The following is a 17,201-nucleotide window of genomic DNA, read 5'->3' as shown; positions in this document are numbered from 1 at the left end:
GAGCCTCTTCCAGGGTGTTTAAAGAAATGTAAAACGTTGCTTTGAAATAGAAATGGAACCATTAAGTACAAAGTGATGATTCCCATAAAACGACTCTAAACCACAGAAACCCCACGAAACAGGAAAGAGCTTTTTGTCTCTGGACTTGAAGTATATTCAGCATCTGAAGTGTGGTAGGATGAGCTGAGTTTTGATCAGGTCTTAGACTTAATTAATAGGCTATTTATATAAATAAAAAAGAGGCCATGAAGAATGTCTGCCCACATATTCCTGTGGTTATGAGGTCTCCTTTGAAGCAAACTACCATTAATTGCACTAAACACAGCCATATTTAGAGAAAACACACATCCTTTGGTGACTTTAGTTGCAGGCACCAGCTTTCTTTAGCTCCAGCAGTAACCCTAACCAAATTCACAGCTCAATTTGACTGAAGAGAAGGAATTTTCTTCTATTTGTTTAAAAGTTCCCTAATTTCCTCCTTCTCACCCCAAAATTTAAGGTGTAATTCTGTCGGAAACACATTCAGTCACGGATTTGTTTGTGCCTGATCATCTAACACATGCTCCTTGGGTGTATTCCCTGGAAAGCTGGAAGGGATCTTAAAGACCATCAGTTCCAGCTCCCTGCCATGGGGAGAACCTCTCACGTGAGGTTCTGAGACTTTGTGGGGTCCCAGTGGCTCCTGGTGGGCACTGGGCTGTGCTGGTTTTGCTGGACTGCTTTGAGATACTGATATCAGTCATTCTCTTTAGCTTCGAGCACTCCAACAGTTTCCATCCAACCAGATGTTTCCAGTGGTTGGGACTGGCCCAACAAAGCAGGTATGTGTCATAAAATTCAGGGTGGTCAGCAAAAAAAAACCTTTAAGGAGTTCTGAGAGGGGAGAGGCAGAGGGTAAATGCTGCCAGTCACTGCAAAGAACAGGTTCCCTCTAAAGATTTCCATATAAAACAATAATCTGGGTTTGTTTCCTCAAGAGCCCAGAGCAGGACAGGTGAGGTGAGGGTGTCCAGGGGTTGTTTCATCCCATGTAGAGCCATGGGAAAAACCTGGGGACTGCTGTGCATTCCCAGGATGCCACTAAATGATTGCATGGTTCTTTCTAATCTTGGGAGAGTGTGCATGGCCTCCCAAAGTTGCTTCCTGAAGGCTTCTAGTTCTTAAAATGTATGCACATGTCACAATTCCTCTGGCAGTGCAGACAGTCTGGGAACATTCCTGCTGCTGCTCCTAATTGGGAGTGGGAGTGCAACAAGTCTGAGGCTGCTGAGGAGCCTGACAATGGTACACTCAATTTTAATAGCAGTCTTCTAATATGTGGCTGAGCACTGGGGAAGAGCTGCACTCCTATCAAACAGGAGGAAAAATGTCAAACAGAAGGAAAAATCTTCTTTTTTCTCTTTTATATATATTTTTTTTTCTTTTCTTTTTAAGGTGGTTTAGGAATGGGAAGCAAGTCTGCTGCCACCAGTCCTACAGGATCCCTCCACAGCACTCCCACTCATCAGGCTAAACCCCAAACACTGGATCCATTTGCTGATCTGGGAAGTCTTGGAGCGAGTTTAGCAGGTTTGCATCCCTTATTAAAAAAAGGAAAATAATAAATTACCAGCATTCTTTTAGAGAAATAGGCTGAGCAGCCTGGTGTGTGTGGGGCCTCTCAGCCCAACTGCATGCCAGTGCTGCTGCCAGGCTTTCCCTTTTGCCTGACTCTCTGTAAACTCTCACAAATCCGTGCTTTTCCTGATCCCTGGTCAAAAAATGTGCTGGCAACGTGCAGGGAGCTCAGCAGGCTCCATGGATTGCAAAGCACAACCTCTGATAAGTCCAAACATGCTCTGGCTGAGGATGCTCTGTGTTCAAGTGCTGCTACAGGCCTGGGAGGAGAATTTGGCTCTGCAAAGCTGCTGGGGTTCTTGAGGAATTGTTTCCTTCTAGACTTGACTTGTTTTCCTGCTTTGTGAGAAAAGCTGTGGAATTGATCTGTCTCTAATTTGCAGTATTATCTAAAGATGGGGTATTTGCACCTGGCTACAAAGCCTGACTGCTTAGAAAAGCCTTTCCCCCTTGTTTTATGTAATAAGAAATCATCAAACCCTCAATTCCAATGTTGAAAAGGCAGTTTTGAGAAATTATTGAAGCTTTCCTTAAAGCCCAGCATTGTCTGAGTGTGGTAAATAGATTTTCCTTGCCTTTGTTGCTGCCCTCAGCTCTTTGGGAGCCCTTGTGGTTTGGTGTGATGTTTGTTTTCCCCTTTGCGTCAGTCCCAGCATGGCTCTGGAATTCGGTTTCCCGGTTCCCTCTGCTGGATTTCAGGCTGCTCTGCAGGAGCAAAATAAAAACCGTGCCAAGCCCCATGTCAGAGCCACCGAGGTCCTTTTAAAACACACATTCTGCAGAAGAGTGGTGGGGTTTAAAAACAAATGGCTTGGTATCCCCAGGATATTTAAGCACATTTTTGTTGGTCGTGAGTAAATCGAGAGCACTTCATCCAGTTTCCATGACACATTTCTGAGCTGGGAGCTGAGCGTGGATGTCAGTGTGAAATAATAAAACATTGACACCGGGTTCCTCCCACAAACACAACCAGAGCCAGAGGAGCATCCCCTAAAGCAATGAGGTGCTGGGACACATCTCTGTGGATGGTTTTAATCAGCACAGCGTGAGGAGACACGATTCCAACAGCAGCAGCTTGGTGTTGGCACTGGCACAGGCTGCCCAGAGAGCTTCCTCATCCCTGCAAGTGCTCAAGGCCAGGCTGGATGGGGCTCTGAGCAACCTGGCTAGTGCAAAGTGGGATGGAACTGGATGAGCTTTAAGGTCCCTCCCAGCTTTAATCATTTTGTCACTCTGTGTTGCCACCATCCCCACGGAGCTGTGGCTCCTTGTTAGCTACCTCCAGCTTTCCCTGTTTCCCCAAGCCACCTCCCATTCCTCAAACCCTCGAAGCCAGGTGCTGTCCCAGAAACAGCCCACAGAGCAATCTCGGGGCTAAAGCCATGCTACAAACATTCGTGGCACAGCTGAAAACAGAAGCCTGGGGGACTTGGATCAATTCTGCTTTGTGAGAAAAAGCTGCGGAATTGATCTGGGGTATTTGCACCTGGCTACAAAACTTGACTGCTTAGCAAAGCCTTTCCCCCTTGTTTTTATGCCATAAAACACTCAGCAAACCCTCGATTCCAGAAAAGGCAGTTCTGCTTTGACTCCCACCGTGACTCCCTGCCTTGCTGTCCGCAGGTGGCCCCTCGTTCGCCAGCAAGCCGACCACGCCGACGGGCATGGGCGGGGGCTTCCCGCCGTCGCCGCAGAAGCCGCCGCCGCAGCCCATGGGTGGCAGCGGGTGGCAGCAGGGCGCGGGCTACGGCTGGCAGGGGGCACAGCCCAAAGCCCAGCCCAGCGTGCCCCACGCCTCCCCCCAGAACAAGCCCAACTACAACGTGAGCTTCTCGGCCACGGGGGCGCAGGGCGAGCGGGGAAAAGGAGCCGCTAATGTCGGTAAGAGCCTTGGAGTTCAGCGTCCAAAGGGTTGGCTCCCTTTGGGTGTCCCTTGGTTTGCAGCTTGGGCTAAGCAAGTCAGTCATGTGGGTTATTTGGTGCTTTATCCTGTCCTGGACGCTGAACTGGGCTATTTAGGAAGTCCTGTATTCCAAATGAGCTTCCTGAATAATCCTGGAAGTGTCCAGAGCCAGGCTGGATGGGGCTTGGAGCAACCTGGGACAGTGGAAGGTGTCCCTGCCATGGGAGGGGGTTGGAACTGGATGAACTTGAAGGTCCCTTCCTACACAAACCATTCTGGGATTCTAAAATAATAATAATAACAACAACTTAAAAGTAACATTAAGTAACAGCTTTCCTGTTCATTAGCACTGGGAGATCATTAATGTGATTAACCAAAGGATGTATCTTATGTAGAAAGCCAGGGTTAAATGCACCCGTGCTATGATAATAACTTCAAATCTTCTCCATTTTCAAGATTCCAAGCCAAAAGTGTCTGCAGATTTTGAAGATTTATTATCTGGGCAAGGCTTTAATGCTCACAAGGACAAGAAGGGCCCCAAAACAATAGCTGAGATGAGAAAAGAAGAAATGGCAAAGGAGATGGACCCTGAAAAACTAAAAGTAAGCAAAATTCTTGGTGATGTCCTCCCAGACATTCAATGTCCTCAACAGATTTAAAACTCCAAGGTTACATTTGTGTCCTCAGCCAGACCACAGCAACAATGGCTTGCTCAGTGCCACTGTCTGGGCTGCTGCCCTTCCACAGCGCTCCAGCCCTGATTAGCAGGCGCTGCTAATTGAACTAATCCTCTGCCTCATTAATCCTGCCTGCTTTGGAATTCTCTCATCTCCCCTCAATAAATTGCCAAACTGCAGATCTCTTATGGAAGGGAAGGGAATTCAGTCTGTCCTGCTCTGGGTGTGAAATATGAGACCACAAATTGGAATTACAGAAGGAGAGGAAAAGCTGCAGCAAAAGCCAAGCAAAGTTCTAGAAAACAGAATGATCCTCTCAAAATATCCTGGTTTTAGCCTTGTGGAAAGGTTTTAACCTTTGGGAAGTGACAGTAACCACACTGAACACCACCATCAGCCACAGCAGCTGGACAGAGGTCAGGCCATGGAGTGGGCAGAGTTTTCCCAGCTCCCATTTTCATCCCCACAAAAGCTGTCGAGTCACTGAAGCTCCCAGCTGATTTGGCCTTCCCAATATAATTCTCTTTGCTCTGATGCCTTTTTTATTTCATTGGGGCAGCTCAGCCTGGACTGTAAAATCTATTTATGCTTTGGTTTTCACATTTACATTTTAGCTTAGCTGAGCTTAGTTTAGGTGTGCAATTACCCTTGCTAAAGAACCAGACAGTTAAACACTGAATTTTGGCTATTCCATCAAGCATTCCTAAGTCAGTGTTTTTAGCAGGGATGTTGCTCAAAGTCTGTCTTAACTTTCAAGCAATGATATAAAAATTAATGATAAAGGTTTTCTGAAGGTTTTCTAAAGCATGGAAAGAAATTTCAGATGCTCCTGGGGGTCACAGCTATTCAAATGAAGAAACTTAGTCCTGGTGGAATATCTGAAGTGAGGCATAAATAGAGACTTGCACTCCTTCCTGCAGGTCCTGGAGTGGATCGAAGGCAAGGAGAGGAATATCAGGGCTCTGCTGTCCACCATGCACACGGTGCTGTGGGCAGGGGAGACCAAGTGGAAGCCTGTGAGTATGGCAGACCTGGTGACTCCAGAGCAGGTGAAGAAGGTGTACAGGCGGGCTGTGCTCGTCGTTCACCCCGACAAGGTAAGGCTGGGCTGCCTCCACTTGGGGGGAAACCAAAATTGATTATAAACTGTTGGATGGGATCACTGATTTATTGCCTCAAGCAGCTCCGTGGAAAGTGGGAGCTCAAGATTTCTGCTGGTTTCTGGAAGTTGAGAACTCCAAACTCATCCCTGGAAGTGTTCAAGGCCAGGCTGGAGCAACCTGGGATAGCAGAAGGTGTCCCTGCCCATGGAACCATTTAGGCTTTAAGGTCCCTCCCAGCCCAGAGCAGTCAGGGGTTTTGTGAAACCACTGCCAGCCCCAAGGCTGTGCCTGGAACCTGCTGCTTCGAGCAGCAGAAATTCAGAGCTTTTGTCACCCTCACTTTGACTCTCAGCCATTCTGCTGCTGGACAGCAGTTCCTGCTGAAGGAGACCCAAATCAAACTCCTGCAATGGAACCATCAGGATGTTTGGTTGCCCAGCTCGTGGCTGGTGCCCTGGCTGCTGCCACTTGCTGACCAGGGAGGAACAAGTCCAGCTGGGACACCCTGTGGGGAGGAGGAAGCTTCCACCTGGCAGGGAATGGAGGCCCTGCGAGTCCCAAGGCTTGGGAGGATCTGGGCTGCCTGAGGTTTGCAGGAATTCTCATTTATTCAGGAACCCTGTCAGGTGGCAGCTCTTCCCCTTCCTTGCAGGTAAAATTCCTCCCCCAGTGCCAAGGTTATATTTATTATTTAGAAGGTCACATTTATTATGCCCATGGGAGAGTGGTTTATCCCACTCTGGGGGTTGTCAGCTCTGAGGAGCAGCAAAGCCAAGAAATTCTTAAGGAAAGCAGCCCTCCAGAGTAGCTGATTTTGTCAAGGAAAAAGTGAAAATTCCTGGAACTGCTTGGGAATCTGACATCCCTCTTTTGTCTCTGTTTTTATTCCAGGCTACTGGGCAGCCATATGAACAATATGCAAAGATGATATTTATGGAGCTGAACGATGCCTGGTCAGAATTTGAAAACCAAGGACAAAAACCCTTGTATTAGGTACTTTCTCAGCCTCCACTCCAGACCCGTGCTAGTGCTTATTTAGTCTCTTGTCACAAATGTCACAGATCAACCAAACTCTGGCTGGAAATTCACAAGTTTCAGAAAACTGAGAGCCTAATACTTATCATGAAGAACATGAGAAAGGTTTCCTAACACCTGTCTCCAGAATCCTGAGCTCAGAGGAACTCTGGCCACCTGGCTCACCCCACCAGAGCCACAGGGTTACAGTTTCTGGTAACTTTTCTGTTTCATTTTGGATTCCAGTGGGACAAGAGAGAACACATACTGGGAAAAGGTGGAACTGGTCTGTTTCCAACAAAGTGTAGCTGGTGAATTTCCTGCCTTTTTTTCGTGAGGTGTGTTACGGCAACGCTTCAGTTGAGTTCAACAACTGCTGGTGAGGCCCAAACTTTGATGTACGTTATTTTTTTCCTGGGTTTGGATCGAATTATCCACTTGAAGCGCTCAGCTGTGGTTTAGGCACACTCCTAACAGTCACCATTTGCTGCTTAATTGCTCATCTAGTGTAGTCTGGCTGAACAGAGCCAAAGCTGAGTCCTGGGCTGGGCCAGTGTGGCAGCTGCTTTGGCATTAATGCTGTGCTTCACCTCACAGCCCCGCAGTGAAATGTGCAGGCAGAGTTCCTCCAAATGCTTTGGAAAGCGAGCAACGAGTCCTTGGGTAACAGCCCCTTGCTGGTTTGTGAAGCAGCAGTTTTGGGGGGAAGGGAGGGTGAATCCACCTTGTCCAAGTGAGGAATGAGCACGTGCTGCATTTCCCTTGGTTCTCATCAGCAGCTCAAAGCCATCAAAGAAATACCAACAACTCAAAGTTCTGCTGGGAAGGTTTAGAAACTTCCCAGGTTCTAGGTAGCACTTCCCCTCCTGCAGATCCAGAACTTTTTCCAGCCCACTTGTATCACCTTTATGCCTTTATCAGCTCCAGAGCACTTGGCCAAGGCTCTTGGCAGGCTGAAACCTGTTGCAACTTCGTTTTTCAGATCATGGTGTACGAGCTGTCGCACAGACATTCACAGACCAGGTCTGATCTCTGGGGTCACTCCAGTGCAAATTGATTAGCTTAAAAGTTTATATTGGACCAAAGCAGTGACATCACAAGGGAATCTCTCTGTTGCTGAAGCTGAAGCAGCTTTCCTAGTTCAAAAGCGAGCTGAAATTCAAAGTTCACCCCAAATTCTGGCGTTCTTCTGTAGAGTAACTAAAGCTAGCAGTTTATTTACCAACACCTATCCGTGTTTGAGGGATACTCAGTAGGTGGGCAGGAAATAATCTGTATTCACTGCCTCAGGAGCAGGTTGCCATCGGATGTGAGTCTTTAAGGCTGGTGGTTTTTCAAGACAATCCACTACTTGTTGCACTTACATTTTCAAGTGGCAAAGCTATTACTGCAAAGACAGTGTGTCCAAGTACATGGCTTTCTGTATAAAACTCATCCTTTTGTTGTACTGGTCCATTATTTACTGCCATTAACTGAAAATGTGAAACCAACACATAGGTCTCCTTTTATATAAAAGACCTTAAGATAATAGTAACAAACTGGATGTTATTTATTAATGTTTTGATCCAGTATGTGCTTGTCTTATTTAAAGAGATAACTGGAATGTGAATCATGTTCCTGTGATTTGTTGGTTTATTGTTTCTCATTCACATTTGTAGATATTGTGACCTATGCCTATATAATAAAAAGGATCTCATTACTAGAACGTACTTTTTTTTAATGATGAAAACCTCATTAGCTTTGTATCGAGTTTGGCACATAACTCTGGATACTCATCCATTCACAAAAATACAAATCCACCATTAAACTTTACCAAAAATAAATCCAACCCTCTACCCCACTTAAGCTTTGATTACTTCCATCCCTAATGTTTTTATGGATGCATGAAAGTATTAGGACGTATGTATATCCAAATAGTTAACTGAAAAAAATCCATTCTTGTCATATCTGGTAGTGACAGAGGTTATCAATGTTCAGGTTTACTGTTTGACTAAATTATTGTAATTTTTGTAAATACGGTATATACTCGATGAAATTGTGACTGGTCTAAAACATTTGTATATACATTAAAAAGCTCAAATTAACAAATTCAGGTATCTTTTGTGCTTGTGACCACGGGGTTCCAGTCCTACATCTCCTGTGGGAGGGGTGGTGAGCCCTGGCTGGGTCGGTTTTGTCACTGTCATTATCCACAGGTTGGCATTCCAGGTGCTTTTCCCAAATTTTTTGGAAACAACTTGGCATTGCTGTTCTCAGGCTCCTGCCTTCAGAGACCCACAGCCAAAGAAGCCAGCAAACCCAACGTTTTCAAGTGGTTTGGAAGCATTTAGTGGATTAAGCCTGTTTTAATAAGCCTTCTGGCTCAAAATAATTTAAAATAATGAAAAACGGGGAAAAATATGGAGCAGGGTACATAAAAAGAGAAGAGCTGAGGAGAGAGGTATCTGAAGAAAAGCACTCTGGGGAGGGCGATTGAAAATATTGTGCAAAATCTCCCTCGAAAAGGCTTTTCTTGGGACAAAGATACTGTTATTGGGTCAAAAAAGGTTGGGTTTGGGCAAAAATGCTGTTCTTGGGGCAAAAAGGTTCTTCTTGGAACAAAAAGCCCCTTGCTAAATTAATAACGCTGTTTTGGGGTAAAAAGCCATTGTTGGGGCAAAAAGGCTTCTCCTGGGTCAAAAATGGGAGCTCGAATGTGTCATCTCAAAAATTCCAAGGCTTAAAAAACAAGGCTTTGACAAAAGCTGTGCCTTTCTACGTGTTAATTAGCAGAAGGGTGGATGAGGTAGGTCCTGAGGTGGCCCTGCTTGAGGCAAACGGGCCGGCTCCATTTTTTGGGATGAAAACAGAGGTTTTCAGGAGCACCCACAAAACGGCAGAGCCTGAGGGGCGGGGACTCTTTAAAGCGGTGTTTACGGATTCAAATCCTCACAGATACACATTTGCGCACAAATATTCTTTCTTACGCACAGATACGAATTTAAGGCACACACATACATATTTCTTACCCTCATACAGGGGTTATATAAGAAAACAAACCCGGCTTTTTGCGAGGTTTACGCGCGTTAAACCGCACGCGGGGCCGTCCCCTCAGAACGCCCCGCCCCCTGTCGCGAGCGCGGGCGTGGCGGGAAAGGCGCTCCCGCCCGCCGCCCGCCCTTTAAAGGCTCGGTCACGTGACGTGCGGAAAAGGGGCGGGGCCACAAGGCGGAAGTCGCGCGGTGCCAACGGAGCCCGGACATGGCGGGCGTGAAAGGTACCGGGGGCTCCCTCATGAGGGAGCGCGCCCCGGGCAGCGCCTCAGCGCGGGGGCGGGCGGCCGGGAGTGGCGGGGAGGGATGCCCGGCACCGGGGGAGGTGGTACCCGGCCCCCGCCGAGGGATGCCCGGCCCCCGGTGGGGCGGTTGCCGGTGCCCCGGGAGGGATGCCCGGTGCCTCAGTGCCCCACGGCCCGGTGCCTCACCGCCCGCCCTGTGCCGTTGCAGCTCTCGTGGCCCTGTCCTTCAGCGGAGCCATCGGGCTGACGTTCCTCATGCTGGGCTGTGCCCTGGAGTACTACGGGTGAGCGGGCCGGCGCCCTTCCAAAGCTTCTCCTGGTTAAAAACCATCAGTTAAGGCTTTATTTTATTATTTAATGGGGCTCTGTGGCTCCTCCTGCAGCCCCCCGCTCCCAGGCTCTTGGCACGTGGCACTTTGTTGTGATTAAACATCACTTCCTAAGGCGGTATTTGCATTTGCATTAAAATAAAAGCTCTGCAAACAGCCCTGTGCTGCCTCAGGGGAAGCGGTGCCACCTTGCTTTTTAATCTCACACGAACATTTGCCTTAATTTCCTGTTTCTTTGAACAATCCTGCCACAAGTTTCCATTTGGGATGTCCCCACCCATGGCAGGGGCTGAGCTTTGGGTTCCCTTCCAGCCCTGACTGTTCTGTAATTCCGTGTCTGTAAAACACTTGAAAAATTCGCAGGAGGCTCCTGAGAGCTGTGACCCAGAGAGGAGATGTGAGGGTGTGCCTGCTTCATCCCTGTCATTTGGGAATGCTGCTCCTGGTCCTGCTCCAGTGCATTTCCTGCTCCCTCTGTGGTCAGAGCTGAATCAGCAAAACGATTCAAAAGTCAAATAAAGGAACCCTTGCTCGTGTGAGAGGCTGCGTGCTGCTCCAGCAGTGCAGGGAGAACGAGGTGGAATTGCCCCATTTTGGCTGCAATTTCAAGCCAAAAAGTAGCATCAGGAGTTTTGCACCAGCTTTCTGACTGAAGTACCTCTTTTAACTGATGGCCCATTTCTTCTCTCCCCCTGCCCAGTGTGTACTGGCCCCTGTTTGTGTTGATATTTTACTTCATCTGCCCCATTCCCCACTTCATTGCCAAGAGGGTGGGTGATGACAGCGATGCAGCCAGCAGTGCCTGCAGGGAGCTGGCCTATTTCTTCACCACAGGAATTGTTGTCTCTGCCTTTGGATTTCCTATCATCCTTGCACGGGTGGAAGCAGTAAGTCCTTGCTAATTTTTCTTCTCAGACCCCACTTGCTGGGTATCATCTTCAATCCTGCTTTTATTTTATTACTCTGCTGTCTCCAGGTGAAAGTAATCCACTGAAATTTGCCTTTTTGATCTGAAAAAAAGAACTCACACGACTGAAAAGGTTTTAGCTGGTGTATTTTCCCCCTCCAGGCTTGTTTTGGCCCAACAGCAGATAACATCTCCTCCTGCACCTCATGCCTCTCTGTCTCATGACCCTTTGCATCACTTCTTGCTTCAGCTTCCTTATTTTCCTCTTGGAATTTCTGCTTCCTCCATTGAGGATACTGCAAACTCAGGGGCTGGGGAGTGTTAGGAGGTGAAAGATAAAGGGCCAAGCTTCCAGAGCTGCCCCTGTGGCTCTCTGAGCATTTCCCAAGTTTGGCCCCTCAAAGGCAGAGTTTCCTCACGTTAAGTTCTTTCCTCTTTGCTTTCTGAACTTCTCTCCAGTGGTGAGATTTTGGTCACACTTGTCTGAAAGGCAAAAAATTCCCCCAGTCCCAGTGATTTCCTGAGTCCTGTTTTTTTTCCCTTTCACTCCTTTAAACGTTGTGTGCTTGCTCTGAATTTATTTGCAGTGCCCATTTCCCCTGATATTTTTATTTTGGGGGGGTTGGAGCCTGGCAGCAGCACAATGACCACGAGAGGGAACTCTCAGTCGTGTGCTTTAAGAGTAAATGTTCCTTATTTAAGTAAATTACTGCTGCAGCTCAGGAATAAAAAAAAAAAAAAAAAGCTGTTTACTTTTAAATCCACGTTTTCCATGCCTGTTGCTTCTTTAAAAGGAGATATTTTGGTTTTGTTGCTTGGCAATGAAAGGAGAGCACTAATTTCACCAGCTTTCTCTCTGATTTAGGTGTGTTTTAATGATTTGGAAGGCAAGTCATCATTTTCTTCTAAATCCTTGCAGTAGCTTGGCTGAAGTGTTTATTAGTGATACAAGTGGCTGCTAATTGAATAATTAGTCACACAAATTGAATTCTTTATTGTTTGCCTCTTCTGCTTTTAGCACCTTTCTGTAGTATTTTGATTTTTTTTTTTTTAGTGTTTTAGCTGATCTAATGCCTAGAAATAAATAACTGTGCTGAGCATCTTTTCCAAGAACTGCTTTGATTGTTCCATTTCTTGCATTTCAGATCAAATGGGGAGCCTGTGGCCTGGTGCTGGCTGGCAATGCAGTCATTTTCCTTACCATTTTAGGCTTTTTCCTTGTCTTTGGCAGAGGAGATGACTTCAGCTGGGAGCAGTGGTAGGAGCTCCTTGTGGTGCTGGTAATTTTCAATATTCCACAGCTTTTCCCCCTGTTCTGTGTGTATGTATAGATATTCTAATGTCTGTGGCTTTACATTATCATGTAATCATTTGCTTTTTTAAAGGCACTTCAGCCAAAGGGACAGTGCTGACAGTTGGCTTGAAGTAGTCACTGAAATGGGGAATTATTATGAGTTTATCCTTGAAGAAGTTTACAGAAAAGCAGCAGTTTTACCCATTTTTCACTGTGTTTGCATTGATTTTTGGTTTATTTCAGTGCCATTGAGCCATTGGTCACCACTCCTGTTGGGTTTTTAACCTTCTAATCAAAGAATAATATGAAAATTCTCCTAATTGGGATTGTTCAACTTGGTCAATCCTTCTGCTTTAATTAGGATCAGTTACTATTTCATTTCCATTCCATTAATTGTCATTTGAGAAAAACTGTAATTTTTCTTAATGGTGATAAAGCCAAACATAAGTGATGCCAACTCTTAGTGCCTAAGGAAAGCAAAAGAAAACAACCCTGCTTAAAAACTCTTCCACTTACGTTTGTTTAGAGATCATTTTCTCCCCACAGAGGTATTTTCTGTCCCTGTTCATTTTAAAAATTTGGGGAATAACATATTTGAATGCATCTCAAAGCTGACATGACTTCTGTGAAGGTTCACAAAAGGAGAAACTACCCTCAGGACACTCAAATCACAATTTCATCTTCAACTCTGTGTTTTTATGGGTGTGGATTGCAAGGAATGGAGTGTTCTGCTGGGTAGGATTCCTTATTTCCTCCTTGCTTTTAAAACACCCTTCTTCAGTTCCTGGTATTTGTCTGGAAGAAGGTTGTTATTGCATTAAAACACTCTATTTTAAATAGCATTATCCTAGTAAACATTCACATACTCACACTTAAGAAAATCTGATTTTATTACTTTAGTTCTGTAAGAATAGGGGCAATGGTCAGTAATTAATTACTGCTAAAAGAGAAATTAACATTAAAGGACAGATTTTTTTCTGGATGTTAATGCTCCATCCAAGACATAGCAGGATAGACTTCCAAAAATCCTGGGAATAACAAATTATCTGAGTGTCTTCTTCCTGCTTTTGATGAAATCTGTTGGAACTGGGGAAATGACTTTTTTTAATGATAAACCAAATTTTTCAGATGAAACATCATTTCCATGTTTAAATCCTGCTGTGATTTTAAAGAAAATGCCTTTTTTCCCCTGTACAGTGGCATTTTTCACTCAATAATGGAGTAAAACAGTGAAATAAACCCAGTCAGTGCCTGATGATAAAATCTTAATGCCATTGCTAACAATTCCATTTAACTCCTCTTGGATTGGGGCTGGATTCTGGAAAGCTTTTACTCCATTTATGTACCAAAGGCTGAGATAGAAATCTACAAAACTACTCAATTACTGATGGAGTTTTGGGGAGGAAAACCAGCTGAGATTGAATTTTCCCTGAAAATAAATCATTCTGTAGTGTGTGACAGGAACAGTGAACAAGGACAATCTGAAGGGACCAGGGGGACCAGAAAATGCTGGTTTAAATTGCTTTTTGCCAAATTTTTCCATTGTACTGTATCCCCTTTGGGCTGTGGTTGGTGGGGACCTCGTGGGTGGTGAGTGGAGAAGGTCAATGCTTTTTTTATTGTTGTTTTTGTTATTTGTATTATTATTTGGAAGTAGCTACGTGCACTAATCCCTAATCTGAATTTCATGCAGTTTTCAGGTGGACTTTACATTAAATGTTTAAAATCGTGCTGAAATCGTGGATCTCTGTAAAGTAAATTCACTTTGTTATCAAATATGGTCAAAAATAATATTCCAGCAGGGTTTTTCTGCAGAGCTTCAGTCCCACTGAGCTCTGATGGTCTGTACTGGGAATTCTGTCCCATCCTCCCGTGGGAATTTCTGGTGGTTTCTCTGGAATGGTTTCCCTGTGTGGAAGTGAATACTGTGTATCCCAAGTGCCTTAATTTCCACACAAGGCTGATTTTTGTGACTGCACCTCCCTGGCAAGAGCAGTGTTCCATAATCAGCTGGGAGTCTGTGGCTGCATTTCCCAAAGCTTCCTTGCCAGCTCATCCTGTCTCCTGTCCTTGGGAATGCAGTGCAGCTTTTGTACCTTTTGGAACCAGTTTTTTATGGTTGTCACATCCCTGACATCATCAAGTATTAAAACATGGACATTCAAGTATATTCTACTTTTCTTTCCGAGTTGCCTACTAAAACTGACTTTTGGAATTGTCTAATAAACATATCTGATGCTTAAAGATTTGTCTGTCTTTAAATTTCAAGAGGTGACAACAGAGAGGTGTGAGGGGCAAGGTAAAACATGTCCAGTGCTGCTTTCCTGGTGTGGAATGGGCAATTCCAGGAGCCAGGGAAGTGGGATTAGTGTAGAATGTGTTGGAAAGGTAAAGGATCATCATTTATTTCTTGGGTATGTGGTGAATTTGGGAGGTTTGTAAAGCATTCCATCAAAAAGGTGGGATGTAAGGTAGTGCTTGAGCTTTTCCCTTTCTTCCAGGGAGTCTGGATAAATCCATTCTCTGTCAGCAGGGCAGGGGTGCAGGGGGCATCAGAGCTCTCCTTCTCTTCTAGGTCACTTCTCCTGGTATTAAGGTGATGAAAATATTCAAGTGGGGAATTCTGATCTTCCCAGAGCTTGGGAAAATGGAGTTATTGAATCCCCTGTGGCGAGGAGGAGTTTGTGGTGTCTGTTTGGGAGAGCTGGAGCTTCATTTTCCCAGCAGTGCCCTGAGTGCAGCAGGGCAGTGGAGGAGGTGAGTGAGGGTCAGGGAGCTGCTGCCTGTGCACAGGGAGAGCTTGGGAATGCTGCTCACCTTGGCAGAGTCACTGCAGCTCCAGGCTTGGTGCTGAGCTGCCCAGAGCTTGGGAAAATGGAGTTATGGAGTCCATTTCTGAAAGCCCCCAGGGTGAGGAGGAGTTTGTGGTGTCTGTTTGGGAGAGCTGGAGCTTCATTTTCCCAGCAGTGCCCTGAGTGCAGCAGGGCTGTGGAGGAGGTGAGTGAGGGTCAGGGAGCTGCTGCCTGTGCACAGGGAGAGCTTGGGAATGCTGCTCACCTTGGCAGAGTCACTGCAGCTCCAGGCTTGGTGCTGAGCTCCCCTTTTGAACCTGCTGCTGGATTTGGGGGTGGTGTCTGTGTGGGGTAACTTTGATTTTCTATCCCTCCCACCCTGTTCAGCTGTTTTTCTTCAGTTATTCCCTGTTACTTCCACTGGCTTGGATTAAAAAAAAAACAGCCCAGGGGGTGCTGGTCCCAGTCTGGCACTGGTTTTGTGGGTTCTTCAATGCTCTCAGGAGCTGGTAACCTTCCTGAGCAGTTGTTATGACCTTGGGTAACTTCCTAAAACCTTGGAACAGCCTTTAATCCCATAAAACGAGTGTAAACTTGTTACACTGGGGTGATACAAACAGAGTGTCCTGGTAAAACACATTTCAAAGGGTGGTGACAAACTGCAAGTGGTGGAAAGCTCTGAAACGACTTTCCTAACCCTGATCTCAATTCTTAACACAGCAGGACTTTTCAGATCCTCCTCTGTTTGCTCTGCAGGGATTGTTTTGGGCTCTGGTAAAGGATGGACAGACTCTCATTAAGCTGGATGCTCACCAGGTACTAATGAGCCACTGATTTGTTTAAGTGGCCCCTGCAAACACAGGACCAGTTCCTACTGCAGGGCTTTCCAGGGAAAATCTGATAAAATGGGTGAGGAAGCACTGGCTGCTGAATTGGGATCAAATTTTAAAGATCAGCTGGAGACATTTTCTCAAAAGGCCTGCTCTGTATTTATCTTGGTTTATTGCTTTGCTTTTGCCCTTTATTTTTTGGTTTGGTTCTGCAGTTATATTAAAAATGGGTTACAGGTGTTTATTCCCCATGACCAGCATTTTTTTTTTTTTTAATGGAATTATTACTTCCTATAGAATAGTTCTAGATTGTAGCAAATATTCTGGATATTCATCTTTTTAGTGGACTGGTTGGTCCCTGCTTCCTCTCCCACCCCTGGTGGGAGATTCCACACTTGGAGTTCCTTCTGGCCACCTCTGCTGGGGACACAGCAGGGATTATAAAAACACCCCTCTTCTCCCTCAGGAAATTCCTAGGGAACAGATGGAAGATTGTTTTCCAAGTGAGACTCAGCCCATGGCTTTCTTTAATACAGTCATTTGGATGTAGTGAACATAACTGTGCTAAATGGCACATAATAGTAATAATAAATACACATAATATTAATAATAAATACACATTATGCATGATAATTGCCCTTCCTGTTGCAGTTTTGCATTCAGGGAAGGCTTCTGGGAAATGATTATAGGAGGAATTTCAAATCAGCCCAGGTGTTGGGATCTGACCCCTAATATTTTTTAGCTCTTTATTTGCCCACAGCCAAACTGGTGGCAATTCCCTGGTGGGAACTGCCTGTGTTACACTGTTACATATTTTCAGTTGCACATTTTCTTGGGGAACGCTGAGAAAATGAATTGCTTGCTGTTGTGGAGTTTAAAAAACCAAAGCAGAAATCACATTCAGGCTGGAGTTTTGCATTACTTGAAACCCTTAAAAGGAGAATAATTCTGAGGTACAAAGAGCAATGTTGGTGTCTCTGGTAGGTGCAGGGGGTCATTTCAGGTTATCAATACCTTTGAATTTTGATTTATCACTGCTTGGAGCTTCATTTTCCAGTACCCAGACTGTGCTGCTTTCCTTGTCTTGGCCCATGGCAGTAAATGGCAGATGCTGCCTGGGTGGTTTTGGTTTTTGGGCATTTGGGGACAAGTTAAAGGGTGTTTAAAGTGCCTTTGAAAGCTGTCCTTGGAATAAGAGGATTGAGGGTGACATTTGTGTGTTTTGCTCACCCTCTGTTGGGACTGTTTAATCTGGGGCTGGGGTTTTGCTGCTCTGCTATTTCCCAGTATAACAGGAGCCTTTGTTCCCAGTTCTCCATCTTTAAAGGGAAAAAAAACCCTTTCCAGCACCCAGAAACAAAGGCTGCAATAGTTGTCACTTTCTGGCTGCTGATCAAAGTCTCCCTTGGGAAGCTGATGGGAATTTGGGATCAGGAGGGATGAAAGCCTGGCCCAGCT

General features: G+C 45.6%; 2 protein-coding genes across 3 annotated transcripts in view; both read left to right on the top strand.

Moving 5' to 3' along the window:
- Positions 1-8,402, top strand: part of DNAJC6 (DnaJ heat shock protein family (Hsp40) member C6) — a 41,457-nt gene extending 33,055 nt beyond the window's left edge. For both annotated transcript variants that reach the window (XM_059853598.1, XM_059853597.1), the window contains exons 14-19: positions 753-821; positions 1,435-1,569; positions 3,241-3,498; positions 3,977-4,122; positions 5,118-5,294; positions 6,192-8,402. In XM_059853598.1, coding sequence (XP_059709581.1) covers positions 753-821; positions 1,435-1,569; positions 3,241-3,498; positions 3,977-4,122; positions 5,118-5,294; positions 6,192-6,293 — 887 coding nt within the window. In that variant the 3' untranslated portion in view covers positions 6,294-8,402. The remainder of the gene's footprint in view (positions 1-752; positions 822-1,434; positions 1,570-3,240; positions 3,499-3,976; positions 4,123-5,117; positions 5,295-6,191) is intronic.
- A 1,044-nt stretch (positions 8,403-9,446) lies between these two features.
- LEPROT (leptin receptor overlapping transcript) lies at positions 9,447-14,365 on the top strand. Its single transcript, XM_059853596.1, has 4 exons — positions 9,447-9,570; positions 9,800-9,875; positions 10,621-10,807; positions 11,973-14,365. The coding sequence occupies exons 1-4, from the start codon at positions 9,555-9,557 to the stop codon at positions 12,087-12,089; spliced, it is 396 nt and encodes a 131-aa protein (XP_059709579.1). The 5' UTR covers positions 9,447-9,554; the 3' UTR covers positions 12,090-14,365.
- The last annotated feature ends 2,836 nt before the right edge of the window (positions 14,366-17,201 follow it).

Source organism: Haemorhous mexicanus, chromosome 9 (assembly GCF_027477595.1).
Source record: "Haemorhous mexicanus isolate bHaeMex1 chromosome 9, bHaeMex1.pri, whole genome shotgun sequence".
NCBI lineage: Eukaryota > Metazoa > Chordata > Aves > Passeriformes > Fringillidae > Haemorhous > Haemorhous mexicanus.
Note: the sequence above shows the minus strand (reverse complement) of the source record. Positions and strands in the feature narration are given on the sequence as shown.